Raw genomic sequence first — 15,104 nt, forward strand, 5'->3', positions numbered from 1 at the left:
GAGACCTGCACGACTTGATTGAAATGCCCTTCACTTAAAGACATTTTTTTTTCTTTGCCTTCTGTCTAATGTTCTAAACAATGCTTATGGGGCCGCCGTCAGCTTCACCGGGGCCCCTTAGAATCGCCGCTAGCACTTTTCACCCCCTAATAACTTACCGGGATACAAACCGGAGGAACCAGGCATGGAGGGAGGTGGCAGAGACAGTGGGTGAAACTGGGAGGTTTTCGCCTGTTTGGGGAGTTTATATACTGTATATTGATCGCATAAAATCCCCGGGGTTTTTTGCTTTGTATGTCGGGGGCGGGAGATTCATGTGATAGGTTGTTTGCGTTGCTCGCAAAAAATCCCCAAGCTCTCAGACATGCCCAGCTCCAAGATTTTCAAGATTTTTTCAAAGCTGCATAGGGGTTCATCGTTTTGAGTGTAATTTTTTACTTTAAATTATTGTTTTTGATCTTTTTTTTTAGAACCGACTAATTTTTAATTATACATTGTTAAAACATCTGGAAAGGTATTAAAGTTTTAGGTTTTTTAAAGGCCTTGGTTTAAGCAGGATGTGATTATTCATCATGCTTCTTACAGGAACTCTCAATTAGTTTATGCTCATAGTTGTTTTTCTGTGTTTTAATGACTGTATTTAAGCCTCAAACATGACGCTTGAAGAACAACAGTAAGGATGTAGAGAGGAAAAGTCATGAATACCAGCAGTCCACTTCCTCTGCATCTTTATTACTCACATAAGACGATGTTGTTGATGATGTCATTCTGCACCACACAGCATGCACAGTCACACGAGTAAAACGCCACTCACAGACCCTGGTGAGGCCTCTTAAGTTCTTCCCATGAATAATACAGCTTCCTTTCCGAAGTGCTATAATCCCTTGGCAGACAAAGGCTTAATGGTAAAACACGGATGAGTTGGAAAAAAGGGAGCAAGAAAGGGGGAAGTATTTAAAAGTTGCACACGCATTACATCTAATCTATCAGACTGGCTGGCATCATGAGGTAGTAGTCAATACTGAATGCTTTGCCAGAAACTGTAAGATGAAGAGATGTTGTTTTAGTCAGTCTATCCTCTTCACAATAAATCCCCACTGAAACTAATCCTCTATTTAATGAGGGTCTGTCTCCCATCTGATAATGCGTGGTTCCTACTTTATTTGGTGTCATTTGGTCTCTTGAGTGAATCGGATTTCAAGATTAAACAGCCATTTATAACTTGACATGTTGAAGTTGTTTCTCAACAAGTCACGCTCCTGATGATCTTAATGATGTGGAAAAGGTCTTTGATTATTCTGTCGGAGATATTCTTCTGTCTTTGTCCAACAGTGGCATGTGTGACTGCTTAATGCAAACAAGAATTATGTTTTTTTCAACATTTGGTTGTAACCCTGAAGGAGTGCCGATCACCCTCTGCTCAGTCACATGAAAACACTGCATATTGCCTGAACTCATTAATGGTGGTTCTTGACATTCACCACAGTAGACATTTCCCTTAAACGTCCTTGAGCTAGGCCTACATAATTTCTTAGGACCTAAACAGGGTAACAAAACAGCACCCGACTAGCCAATGAGTTGAATTGTGGGTTGGTTGCCATGGAATTGTTTACTTGTTTATGTGATGGGCCAGACAAGAGACAAAAAGGGACAACAAGGGCTTTAAGTCAGTCCAAGCTGTCAGACACTGGTCACATGATGGCAGTTTCTTCTATAAGCAGAGAACAGTGTTTAATGTGTCTCAGTGAACATAAACAGATATTGTCTCCTCATTCAAATGTAGATGTGTGTGGTCTTATGTGTGTGTGTCGGAAGAACACCAGGTCAGAGCCGGGGGGGGTTGCTTAATTGTTCCCACAGTGGTCTCTGGTCTGTTTGTTAATGTTTTTGTTAAGCTACTGCCTCTTTTTGGCTGCATTTCCTTTTCCTGTTCAAGCTCAGACACACTGCGATCATATCTGTGAAACACTCAGTCTCAACCTGATTCCTTTTATTAATTTCCCTTAGAATAGTCCCCCTATGTACTGAGCATATTAGACAGTCTGTAATGCACATCTAGCTTCAACTAATGCAGTCTAATACTACAGTCCGGTAATAAATCATATCCTCATTAAGTTTATAGTGTTCAGTTTTCTCCTCTAAATGCCAGTTACACATCTCTCTATGTAAAATGTAAATGGATAAGAAACTGACTTACTAAAAAATGGAATAGCAGATTGTAGCAAATAATCCCCTATCTTCTGTTACTAATAGCCCATGTGAGTTTGTGGCCAACAAGCCAATACAACTTGAATACCAGTTGATTATTACCTGCTAAAAATCCTAATTATCCTAATCCTCTCTGAGTGAATGTGCTTTTATGCTGTAATTGGTGTTTTCTTCTTTACTGAATTAAACAGTCCACTCTATCGTAATTCTTACTCAACCAACACATGGTCCTGCAGGAGTAATCAATTAATTAAAGGTTATTTATTTCTTTAAAAGTTGGATATATAAAAGATAGATTTGTTTATTCTTCATTTTCTGTGGTGTTTATTTATTTACAATCTGCTGTTCCTTGACATACTGTTTTAGTTAAGAAACAATTAAAAAATATTACAGAGGAAATGTGGTAATGTTGATCACAAAAGCTGTGTTTGTAGATTTGTGTATTCTGTAGACAAAAGTTCCACATGGAAAGTTATATATTTGCTGTTCAGGTCATATTTAATAGCTTACAAACGCATTTGTTATAATCATTTCACATTTTAGGCATCTTGGGTATAGAGGGCCAAACATGTGTATAATAAAAACATTAGGATTAGGGTAGGAGGCATACCATTTAGACATGTAGTAGACAAGGAATACGTTTTGCTGTTTGCTGCTCTTCTTTTCAAACACAACAATGCATGCAATTGTTTGTCTGTGCTTTCCATTAACATAAGCATCAGAGCCAGCTGCATCCATAATATGAGCCCAAAGCTAATCTGCCATGCTGGAGTTGACAGGTGTTTGTGATTTCAGTAACTGGAGTTTTTGGGGGAAGACGGGGAGAGGCTGCAAGAGGGGGAGGGGGTGAACTTAAGACACAAACACAGAAATGGGTAAAGGAACATCCTTCCTGCATGTTGACTCTATTTCCCTAAATACCCTCAGCTGTGGGAGGAAGTGGGAGTGAAATGAAAGTAACGAGGGAAGAAAAGGTGTCATTTCCTTATTGAGAAGCACCCCGAGTCTCCAGAGAGCTGCAATCAAATACTCCATCAGATGTTCAGTGGAGCGGTTTTATGGGAAAACACAAGACAGCATCTCAGGAATGCAGTCCTTTTTTCTTCAGAGCAGTGTGACACACTCTGCCCCTATGGTAGAAGCCTGGAGAATTTGCACACACCCACACACAAACTCGTAGAGACAGCAAATGTCAGGCTTCCCTATCTCACTGTCACTTAAACACACGGACGCAGGACAGTGTTGGATAGCAAATAGCAGAACCTATTATTAAGGGTGAAAGACTGACACTTTTGATTCTCAGTTTTGTACAACTTGGACAACCAGATGTAAAACTTGCGTCACTACACCTATGATCTTATCTGACTGTAGAAGTTTATCCAGAGTAAAGGAAGATGAGGGCTTTGAGCCTCAGGGGTGGATTTGCATAAGTTTACCCCTGAAGTAGTCACAGGGTACTATCTTTTCTTCAGTTGACTTTAACGGCTGTCTTTCCCCTCTCTGGTTGTCATGGTGTGTGTGATGCTGGGGGTGAAATAGTTTGTTTATTAGTAGCTGAATTCAGGGCAGGACACAGGAAAGACTTTGTGTCCTGACCATCACAGCTCAAACTCACCGGACACAATCGGCTATTTTTAGATGAAAATGTGTTTTATTGAAGTCTTAAAATAAACATGTGAGCTATTTGTATAACTTCGACAATGGTCTATTATGCCTAATGTGATGTTGCCTTTTGAAATACTAACAGTTGTTTTTGTATTGAGTAGCCTCCTTTCTTTCTTTTTAACAAAAATGGTACCGTTCTTTTTAACAAAAATGGTACCGTTTATTACAATGATAAAACTACCTACAATTAATCTCTTACATTTTGAAAAATGAAGACACAATGTTGATGATATTAAGGCAGTTTATGGTTAATATAACTATTCAATAACTATGTCAATGGGTCCCTTCTACTTAAGGATTTAGTAGCAAGCTTTGAAATGGAAACAGCCCTAAAGGATTGTCCGTGTTGGTATTTAATTGGGAAGCATGCATACAGGCAAACCAAACAGAAAGTACTTTCTAGAATTCCTTCTATCCTTCCTCTATCTAGGACACAATCTCCGACCTCTTTCTATTTTTCTCCTTGTTTAATTCCCCCTATCCTTCTTTTTCAGAGAGGAGAAGAGCGAGCAGCTTTTGGACACCAGGCAGGAGCTGGATAACAGTGAAGGCGAGCTTAAGAAGCTTCAGCAAGAGGTAACACCACATGTCACAAATCCTCACACACCTAAACAACACACACACATTAATATGACCTGATCTCGCCTTCACCTGCTGAACCCTCCTCTTTCAAAGTACTTTGTTTCAGCACTGCTGCCAGACTTAATCAGCGAGCTAGTGACTTAGCTCATTAGAGGCTATTACAGCTATCTTTAGTCTCGAAACAGCCTCCTATGGCTTTTGATTTGAAGGAGGAGGCGGCAGGCTGACTGGCAGGCTAACAAAGTATATGCTGTAAAAAAGGTGGATGAGTTCAGGGAGTTAGTGTTAATGTGTGTGTGTGTGTGTGAGGGGGAAGCGTGCTTTTGATAATTAATAGCGTGGAGAGTTTGTTCTGACCTTTTATCTGTTTATGTAACAGGCAAGACTTAGTTGCTCATAGATTATCTACCTGTCATACAATATTACAGTCCACTCACTTGTAAAAGCATCTGTTGCTTTTCACTAATGGCTCGTATATATCTGTGCATGCTATACTAAGATATGCTGGTATGAGTCATCGTTTCCACATGTTCATACTGTGAATTTGGCTCCTGCAGAGCTACCAGTTGCTGTCGGACGCTCGGTCGGCTCGGGCCTACCGCGACGAGCTGGACGCGCTCAGAGAGAAGGCGATCCGTGTCGACAAGCTAGAGAGCGAGCTGAGCCGGTACAGGGAGAGACTTCACGACATCGAGTTTTACAAGGCCAGAGTCGAGGTACACACTGCGCACGTGAAGCATTACTTTAAGCCAAGAGGATGGTGTTTGTTAATTCAATCTTTATTTCAGACTCAAGGTCCATATCACATACAAAAAGACAAGACACACATCAATAAATAAGATAAAAAGCTAGACACAAAACAAATAAAAACAAACAGATAAGAAACCTAAAATCAGTCCAATCACAGCTAGCCACACATGCTCACTGTCTTTACAGGCTATTGCGCCAATGTCTCCAAATCATGGAAGAGAACCGAGTAGAACTCTTCACAGGGTTAATTAAAATCGAGATAACATGATTGTCCGAGTCTTCTAGGCCAGTGCTTCTCAAACTTTTTCCAGTAATGTACCCCCTTTGAAACATTTTCTCAGCCGAGTACCCCCTGAACGACCCCCAACATTTTTGATAGAAAAAGCCTATACATAATTACAATATAGTGATGTTCCATCAGTGTGTGATATATTAACTCCTTCATGCATGAATTACAACAAAATGATTTTGTCATCTTTGTGCATGAAAAAAAGGAACACATACATAACGATTTTTCCAAGGAGTTTTTCAATTGAAGTAATATGTTTAACAAACCAATGAAAAAATGATATATTATGAAAAACTATAAAATACAATACACAAATTTGACATGTTTATATGAGGACCCCCTTGGTGGTTCTATAAATATGTTATATACAATTGTNTTTTCTATCTCACTTATTGTACTAAGAAGTAATCATGCATGGTATTTTTTTTATCTCACGTACCCCCTGCAGTACCCCAACGTACCCCTAGGGGTCCGCGTACCCCCATTTGAGAATCACTGTTCTAGGCGACACATGAATTTGTACATTAACTTTCTTAAAAGGGCTTGACAAGTAGGTACCCCCAAGTTAACAAACAGCTGGCTGGCACTGTGCCATCTTGGTACCCTCAGCAGCAACCGTAAAGCATCACTGTATGCAACTTTTAGTTTTTGTATGCCTTTAGCCTTGTAGTTACTCCACAGGTGAGTCGTGTACAGAAAGCTTTAAAAAGTGATACCTTGACATCTACAGAGCACTTGTGAAATGTCCGCATTAATATGTTTGCCTGGGCATACAGTTTGCAGCGTTGTCTATGGATGTCTTTGTCATCTGTAAGATCATCAGAAATATAATGACCAAGGTACTTCATCTCACTGCACACAAGAAGAATGTTGCTACTGAGAATAAAATTAGGAAAAGACAACCCCAGGACACTTAAGCTTAATTTAGTCGACATAAAATAAATATGCAAGTCAATTTGACTTCATATCACGTCATATTAACCGCACATAAGCAACATTAGATACAAATGCAAGACACCAGCTACTCTCCACACTGCATAATCTCATGATGAAAGTGTTTTTCAGTTCATAAATAAAAAAATTAAAGGTTTTTACCCATAAATATGTATTTATTTGAATTATCAAGGGGATGTTTTTGCAACTGTTTGCTGACCATGCACGAATAGTATCTACACCATGTGAATATCAACTCTATATTTGTAAATTTGACTAACTAAATTATTCTACCCACCCCTGTATTTTCTGCTTATTTCCGCTACTGCTCATACTGTTACTTTAAATACTGTTATTACTGATTCTAGTCGTAGTACGGATACATACATAATAAACTTCAGAGGTCATCTTCAAAACGATTTCTTTTACTAGCCGCAGTGTGTATGTTTTGTTGTTTAACGTGTACTCTCTGCTGATGTGGTGGTTTCTGTAGGAGCTGAAGGAGGACAACCAGGTCATGTTGGAAACTAAGAGCATGTTGGAGGAGCAGCTGGATGCTAGCCGGCAGCGCTCCGACAAACTGCACCTCCTGGAGAAAGAGAGTCTGCAGCTGAATTCCAAGATCCATGACCTGGAGATGGTGAGATTCTGGTTTTCACAGAGGGTATAAGAGCCTGGGTTTAAAAATATATCAGGGTCATCATGGGAGGAAAAGAAAATCAGTAGTAGAGAATAAGGGAATGGAGCAGTCCTTTCCGCAGTCGAGTGTTCAACGTTTGTTTATTATTATTATTATGTATTTATTTCAACAAGGACCATGCATACAAATACATTAATCTCAGAAAAGAGAAGAGATTAATTATGCTAGATTTGAGCTAATAGCTAATTTCCATCTGCAGTCCTTAGGTAGGTACATAACAATCAACAAACACTAAAAACATTGCATAATCTCTATCACACAAACAATTATAAAACATAATTTAAGTACAGGTCAATCAAATAATACATAGTACAGTTAAAATATACATTACAATTATCTGAACACACCATTAATCTCTCTGTTATCTCCAGGAACGGGACATGGACCGTAAACGCATGGAGGAGCTGCTGGAGGAGAACCTGGTGCTGGAGATGGCTCAGAAACAGAGCATGGACGAGTCCCTGCACCTGGGCTGGGAGCTGGAGCAACTGTCCAAGACCCCAGATCTCACCGAAGGTAAGGAGAATATGGAGCCAAGGAACCTGTTAACGCCAGAGAATGAGAACAAGGATTACATAGATCAACGTGGGTCATGCTTAAGGCTCCAGAAGGCCAGCAGGTTTTGCTCCTTGGCTCCTTTCCCTGGATTCATCCCAATGACCATTTTGCATATGCCAGCCTCCACTGGGTCTTCTTTCCACTTGGTTAAGACCTGTAATTAATATTCAGTGGCTCTTGGAGGATAATCTGTGCGTCAGGATCATAAAAGCTTTTAAGAGGTTTAACTGGCCAGGGATCGGATAAAGACTCTGTGTTGTGTGTTTGTTAAAATGTCACTTTGAAGGCTTAAGACTTGTGAAGTTAAATCATACAGCTTTGTATTCATTTATTTTTGACCGACTTATTTTTCTTTGATTTTGCCTTTGAACAACAACAATCTTAACACAACTTTAATGTATATGTGTTAAATCATTGATTGTGTGTGTCAGAAGAACACCAGGTCAGAGCCGGGGGGGCTTACTTAATTGTTCCCACAGTGGTCTCTTATAGGGCTGCTCAATTAATCGTATTTTAATCGCAATTACGATTATGGCTTGCAACGATTACGAAAACAACGTAATCAAACTATTTAATTTTTATTATTGGTTTTTCATTTGAATTATACTTAAAGTTCAGAGTAATCAACTGTTAAAAACATAGTGTTCACGTTTTTTTTCTCCAATAAATTGATGTTTTCAAAGTAAATTTTTAATAATCGTGATATCAATTATTGACCCAAATAATCGAGATTATGTTTTTTGCCACAATCGAGCAGCCCTAGTCTCTTGTCTGTTTGTTAATGTTTTGTTAAGCTACTGCTTCTTTTTGGCTGCATTTCCTTTTCCTGTTCAAGCTCAGACACACTGCGATCATATCTGTGAAACACTAAGTCTTAAACTGATTCCAGAGAGGGCCTTTTCTTTTGCACACTGCTTTTATTCATTTCCCTTAGAATAGTAGAATATGAGTAGAATATGTACTGACCATATTAGACAGTCTTTTACGCACATCTGTCTTAAACTCATTGCATAATCCACTTTTCTTGCTGTTATTGCCTCAGCCCCTCAGAAGTCTCTGGGCGAGGAGGTGAATGAGCTGACCTCCAGCCGCCTGTTGAAGCTGGAGAAAGACAACCAGAGCCTGCTGAAGACTGTGGAGGAGCTGAGAGGAGCAGCCAGTCAGGACACCGTGACCAAACTGTCCAAAGCCAGTCAGGAGAACCAGAGGCTGAACCACAAAGTAAGAAATTGGACTTTGTATATAGGTGGTTTTCATTTGTAATGCTTGTTTGACAAAATGGGACATTTATAAACACAGATATACTAAAATGTCCTTTCCAAAACAGTTTAATCTTTAGATTGTTTTGGTCACTTGCAGCAAAGACATCCATCATTATGTCAAGATTGTTTTCGATACTATTCTGAGAGGGGTGCTTCAAGGCTTCTTTCTTGGTCCAATGCTTTTTAAAATGTACATCAGTGATCTCCCATATGGCTCTTAAATAATGCTGCTTGTACTTTTTGCAGATGATACAAAATAAATAATTTCACAACTTGATATACGTTAAGCTTTGTTATTTAAAGGTTGTAGGCATGTACTTTCATAATCAATAAGAGAAAACAAGTTTAGGGAGTCGTTGTTAGTATTTTGTTAAATAATAATTGTTTCAATTAAATTACAGCCATGGTGTAATGTACTGCCCCTCCTCAGGAACCCCCACTAAGATTAGCATATTGGACCAGCAGTCCTCTATAATATATCACCTAACACTTGACTTTTTAGGCCTTTTCACACAGCGACAGTAAGAAATAAGAAAAGAGAAGGTAGGAGAGCATATAGAGAGGGGTGAATAGGAGGCTGAAAGCAAAGCTATAAATCCAGAGAGCCCCGCATTGCCTTCTCTTTTCCAGTCTTGACATCCAAATGGCCCTCGCTAAGAGAAGCCTCTCAGCTATTTTCAGAAACATAAGTCTCTCTCTGTGCCTTCGGGATAAAAAAGCATGAAATTGTGTTTTCTCACAAAGGGAAAACCCAGAGTGAGACATTTATTTCGAGTGACTCAAGGTCCTAAGCCAAAACACATTAAATGTGAATGCAGCTCCTGTTAGAGTTGAACAAGAGAAATGGTCGTGTGTGTGTGTGTGTGTGTGTGTGTGTGTGTGTGTGTGTGTGTGTGTGTGTGTGTGTGTGTGTGTGTGTGTGTGTGTGTGTGTGTGTGTGTGTGTGTGTGTGGTATATATATGATATGTTTGTATCATGGATTAATAATTGTACAAGCTTCTTTGTGACTGGGAGTCCCGTGTAAACACGTGATAGTCATTACAGAGCCAGTGTGTCCATGCACAACAATCAGAAAACTAAAACCAAATGAAGTTAGTGAATCTGTTTTAAAATGTTACTTTAATAATTGTTTACAGCTGGAGCAGTTGGTGAGTGAACTGACCTCAGACCGAGACTCGCTCCGCAGCGCAGAGTCTCTCAGTACTGACCTGATGAAGGAGAAGGCTTTACTGGAGAACACTCTGGAAACACTCAGGGAAAACTCTGAGAGACAGGTACACACACACACACACACACACACACACACACACACACACACACACACACACACACACACACACACACACACCATGACTTAATTTGGAAAGTTCCTCCGAAAACCAGTTTGTTTATTTTCAAGTGGTAATTACGTGCAGGCCTTTTTCCCTGACTGAATTATTTTTGCTGAATAATTATTCACTGATTAGGCGATTTTCTAAGAATGATTATTATCACATTAAGCATTCATGTTCTTTTAAATAGTTACGTTTCAGTCTGTATACAGAACAAACATATAGTTGAACACTCAGACAAACAGGGCTTTGAGACTGTGCGTCATACACGCTGCTCGCTCTACAAAACCATCATTGATTCTTTTTCCAGGAAGCTCCAAGAAAATGACTAAGCAGAATAATGTACTGAAGTCTTTGCAGAGTTTTCCTGAGAGCATTCCTTATGCAATTTATCTGCATTTGGCTCAAAAAACTATAAAGTGGAACTGCCCTAGATGCAGGCGCACGCTGTGTGTCTGCGGGGACTTTGTAGCCGTTAGACCCGAATCTGACACCTTTGATGAGTTTAACCATCTGATTTGTAAAATACGGTTTTGATGAGGCAGAGAAAACGCAACCCGCCGCGCTCACAGATTACCGTTGGCAATTCATCCAGTTGGCCGTTCCCGGAAGACATAATATGCAAATAAACTATTGTTTTTAATTATCTTCAAAAGCTGCCGCATGATACTTTTTAATTCGGATCTTTTTTAGTTCGTCATCGTCGGAATATTTCAAGCAGAGCCTCTTTTAAGTCTTTAATCTCTCTCCAAGCAGCAGCTCATATCGCCACAAGCTGAATTATTTTCAAATAAAGTCACGGAACATTTTTCACTCGTATCAATCACCTTAAACATAACCTGTGTTCCTGATGTAACCTCTGCTGCCTGTGCTCCAGCTGAAGGGTCTGGAGCAGGAGAACAAACACCTGGGTCAGACGGTGTCGTCTCTGCGTCAGCGCTCCCAGGTCGGAGCTGAGGCCCGGGTGAAGGACGTGGAGAAAGAGAATCGAGTTCTCCACGAGTCCATCTGCGAGACCACCGCCAAACTCAATAAGATGGAGTTTGAAAGGAAACAACTACGTGAGTGCATTAATATCATATGATTTTAAAAGGTTTCTTTTCCATACATCAAGGTCCTTGTTTTGTCAGTAGGAATTCACAGGATCAACACTGTTGTTGTTTGTACTCTATCAATGCAGGAAAGGAGCTTGAAGTGGTGAAGGAGAAAGGAGAGAGAGCAGAAGAGCTGGAGATCCAGACTCAGAAGCTGGAGAAGGACAAGGAGAGCCTGCAGAAGAAGATTTCCAGTCTTACAATCACCTGTGAAAAGGTGCGGTGCATTTAGTGTTCTGCCTTGTTTTGTATTATGTCACTGTGTCTGATTGCTTTGTTAATCAGTAAGAGTCAGTTGACCCACATGGTTTAACTTTGAGAACAGTTGTTACATATTATCCGATCGCATGTGGAATATAAATGACTCTCCAGAATAAGTAATTCAATATATTTGTAACATGGAAAATTAATTGTTAACTCTCATTTTAACATATGATATATGTATTTATCTGGTGCATAATTAGAACCCTTTATTTAGAGTTGAATTTGAATAAGTTTCTCTGAATATTGGGTATACCTGTCAGCCTACCTAAGAAGACACATTTGAGGTTTCAAATTTCAAATTTGTGTAACTCCTGTATTACATGGAATTGTATACGATAGCAACATCTGTAGTGAGTTTATATTAACCATTAAAGCATAACCCTATAATACATGTAAAGCTGTGCTAATGCATTGAATGAAGTAGAGTTTTTGGCTGCTAACACATCCACATGACCAGCTTAGTGTTGACTGACATAAAGCTCTACTCACTGTTATCAATCATCTTTTTTACGTGTGTGTAGGTGTGTTCTTTGGAGAAGGAGAACTCAGAGCTGGAGGCCGAGGGCCGTCGTCTGAAGAAGAAGCTGGATACTCTGAAGAACATGGCCTTCCAGCTGGAGGCTCTGGAAAAGGAAAACTCCCAGCTGGAGCATGAAAACCTGGAGGTTCGGCGCATGGCGGAGAGTCTCCGGTCATCGGGAGCAAAGGCCGCTCAGCTGGAGGCAGAAAACAGGGAGCTGGAGAGCGAGAGGAGCCAGCTGAAGCGCAGCCTGGAGCTGCTCAAAGCCTCGTCCAAAAAGACGGAGAGATTAGAGGTGAGACTTCAGCGCTGCCAGAGATACGGCGGGTATTTCTGTCACTGGAGAGCAGCTCAAATGTTATTGTTTGTTGTAAGAAGCTTTCTTTGAGAAATAAAAGGCAGACTGCTGCTTGTGTGTTCAATCCGAATGTAAAAGTGACCAAAGACAACTGTCCTTACACAAGGTCAAGCAGATGATCAGCAGTAAAGTTACTGTACACTTTTGTAAATTACTTTCAATAACAAATGATCTTTCACAGCTAAGTTCTAACAGAATCTGGCATATAATGGCATCGGGGAGCAGCGCAATTAGTTCATGAATGCTTTTAATATCCTGATCTGCCTTTTCCTCTCCCAGGTGAGTTACCAGGGCCTAGATACAGAGAACCAGCGCCTGCAGAAGGCTTTAGAGAACAGCAGCAAGAAGATTCTACAGTTGGAGGTTGAGCTGCAGGAGGTGGAGACTGAGAATCAAAGCCTCCAACGCAACCTGGAGGAGCTCAAGATCTCCAGCAAGCGCCTGGAGCAGCTGGAGCAGGAGGTAGGCAAAACAAACAAACAAAACAGAACCATTCAGCAGCGTCTCTGAGCTGAAGTGTGGGAAATGGCAGGCAAAGCTTCGAGTCAGTGTTAAGAAATTATACACAAATTATTATACATGTTTTCCAAGGCACTTTTCCCCCGAGCAGAGCAGAAACAACATCAAATGGGAAAGCTGTAGGTTATTTACTGACACAACTTCAGTGGCTTTTTTAGGACGGATAGAATGAGGTCAATCAGATTGTCCCAAAACCGTAGTTGAGGCAGCGAGGGGGAGTGTTTGTGATGCAGCAGTCTAAAATGTTTTACATGTTAAAGTCTGTTATTTGGCACCTGGGCAGTACTGCCGCTCATTTAGCTCCCCCTGGTGAAAAGCATGTTTCCCAACAGTCTGAGATTATCCCAGATTATTTGTCAACATTGATTTTTGGCCCTCTCAATTAATCTGTTTCACTTTTAGCCAAATGTGTGTTTACAAGGCATTTAGAAGTGAATCGCATCACTGATCCGTCTCCTCTGCATTACGCTCCATTATCCCTCAGAACAAGTGTCTGGAGCAGGAGAGCTGCCAGCTGGAGAAAGACAAGAAGTACCTGGAGAAGGAGAACAAGCGGCTGAGGCAGCAGGCCGAGATCCGAGACTCCAAGCTGGACGACGACAACCAGCGCATCGTCACCTTGGAGAAAGAGAATCGGACGATGGGGAAGGAGATGATCTTCTTCAGGGACTCGTGCACGAGAGTCAAAGACCTGGAGAGGGAAAACAAGGAGCTGGTCAAAATAAGCAACATCGATAAGAAGACCCTCAACAACCTCAGAGAGGTCAGAATAGAAATCTTCAAATATTAGTTCATGCTTACTTGCTTGCTTCAGGATTGAGGTCATAATCCTTTGTCTACAATTGCTTATTTTTTTATATTTTTATACTAAATTCTGGTTTAGTTGGAATCTATTGAAATTGTCCTCTTGTTAAATCAAGTAGATTACACTTGGAAAACACTCAACATGGATGATTATTAATGTAAATTATTAGTCATTTAAAGGTGGGGTAGGTAAGTTTGAGAAACCGGCTCGAGATACACTTTTTGTTATATTCCATGGAATGCTCTTAACATCCCGATAGCAATGAATATCTGAAGTGCTTTGACAACAAATCCATTAATAAATGAAATCTGTGGAAGCTGTAGTACTGTAAAAAGCACGACCAATCATCTGAGCCTGCCCGGCTAAAATAACTGGATGGCCTACCTGCCTGTCAGCCTTCCATCTGTGCACAAACTTATCTCGTGCCCTCATTGGTCATGTGTTCGCGTTCGTGTGTGTTGGAGGAGGGGCTCTGTAAGGAAGTGGCTGTGTATTTTAAAATTCTAGCGCACTCGAGCTGATTTCTCCAAAATGACCTACCCCACCTTTAATGATAACCCTGGAAACCAAAACTTGTTTTCTCAGTGTTTATTCCTCCATTAGCATCATACATCCTCTTTTTTTGTAATCTATGAATAAATGCCAAGTAGCGGAATTCGAGAGTTCCTAAATGTGTGTGTGTTTTAGGAGCTTGTGAGTGAGAAGCTGCGGACTCAGCAGATGCATAATGATCTGGAGAAACTCACTCATGAGTTGGAGAAGATTGGACTGAACAAGGAAAGGCTGCTGCACGACGAGGGCTCTGACGACAGGTACTGTACCATTTCACCAAGATTTACCCAAGTAAAATGTTCATGTTTTCTGTAATGACTCTGTAAACCAGGGGTGTCAAACTCAAGGCCCAGGGGCCAAATCCGGCCCACGACTTCATTTTATGTGGCCCCACAAGAGCTTGCAAAGAATATATATATGTTTATTATACGGTTACATGGCGATTTACAGAGGCACGTTGCCCCTACATGGAGCACAATGCATCTCAAATTTGACTTTTTTCTCATAATTTGACTTTTTTTTTCAAAATGTCACTTATTTATTTTTATTGTGACTTTTTTTCCAGAATTTGGCTTTTCTTTTTAAATCATTTTGTGACATTCTCGCTGAAGAGACTTGCAATTATTTGCCCTAGACTTCTGCTTTCAGTCGTAGTTAATCATGAAGTTATTATTACCTTATCCGATAATAATCCAATGCAGAGGCAATAATGT

The 15,104-nt window shown here is 40.4% G+C and overlaps 1 protein-coding gene across 1 annotated transcript in view; it reads left to right on the top strand.

Moving 5' to 3' along the window:
- LOC104957367 (girdin) overlaps positions 1-14,651 on the top strand; it is a gene marked incomplete at its 3' end in the record, with an annotated part of 58,526 nt that extends 43,875 nt beyond the window's left edge. The window contains exons 9-20 of the mRNA XM_010784992.1: positions 4,368-4,449; positions 5,013-5,171; positions 6,921-7,067; positions 7,499-7,643; positions 8,728-8,906; positions 10,085-10,222; positions 11,157-11,340; positions 11,460-11,590; positions 12,159-12,452; positions 12,795-12,977; positions 13,519-13,797; positions 14,527-14,651. Coding sequence (XP_010783294.1) covers positions 4,368-4,449; positions 5,013-5,171; positions 6,921-7,067; positions 7,499-7,643; positions 8,728-8,906; positions 10,085-10,222; positions 11,157-11,340; positions 11,460-11,590; positions 12,159-12,452; positions 12,795-12,977; positions 13,519-13,797; positions 14,527-14,651 — 2,046 coding nt within the window. The remainder of the gene's footprint in view (positions 1-4,367; positions 4,450-5,012; positions 5,172-6,920; positions 7,068-7,498; positions 7,644-8,727; positions 8,907-10,084; positions 10,223-11,156; positions 11,341-11,459; positions 11,591-12,158; positions 12,453-12,794; positions 12,978-13,518; positions 13,798-14,526) is intronic.
- Positions 14,652-15,104: the final 453 nt, after the last annotated feature.

The sequence above is a fragment of the Notothenia coriiceps genome, unplaced genomic scaffold (assembly GCF_000735185.1).
Source record: "Notothenia coriiceps isolate Sejong01 unplaced genomic scaffold, NC01 NC01_scaffold00026881, whole genome shotgun sequence".
Classification (NCBI taxonomy): Eukaryota; Metazoa; Chordata; class Actinopteri; order Perciformes; family Nototheniidae; genus Notothenia; species Notothenia coriiceps.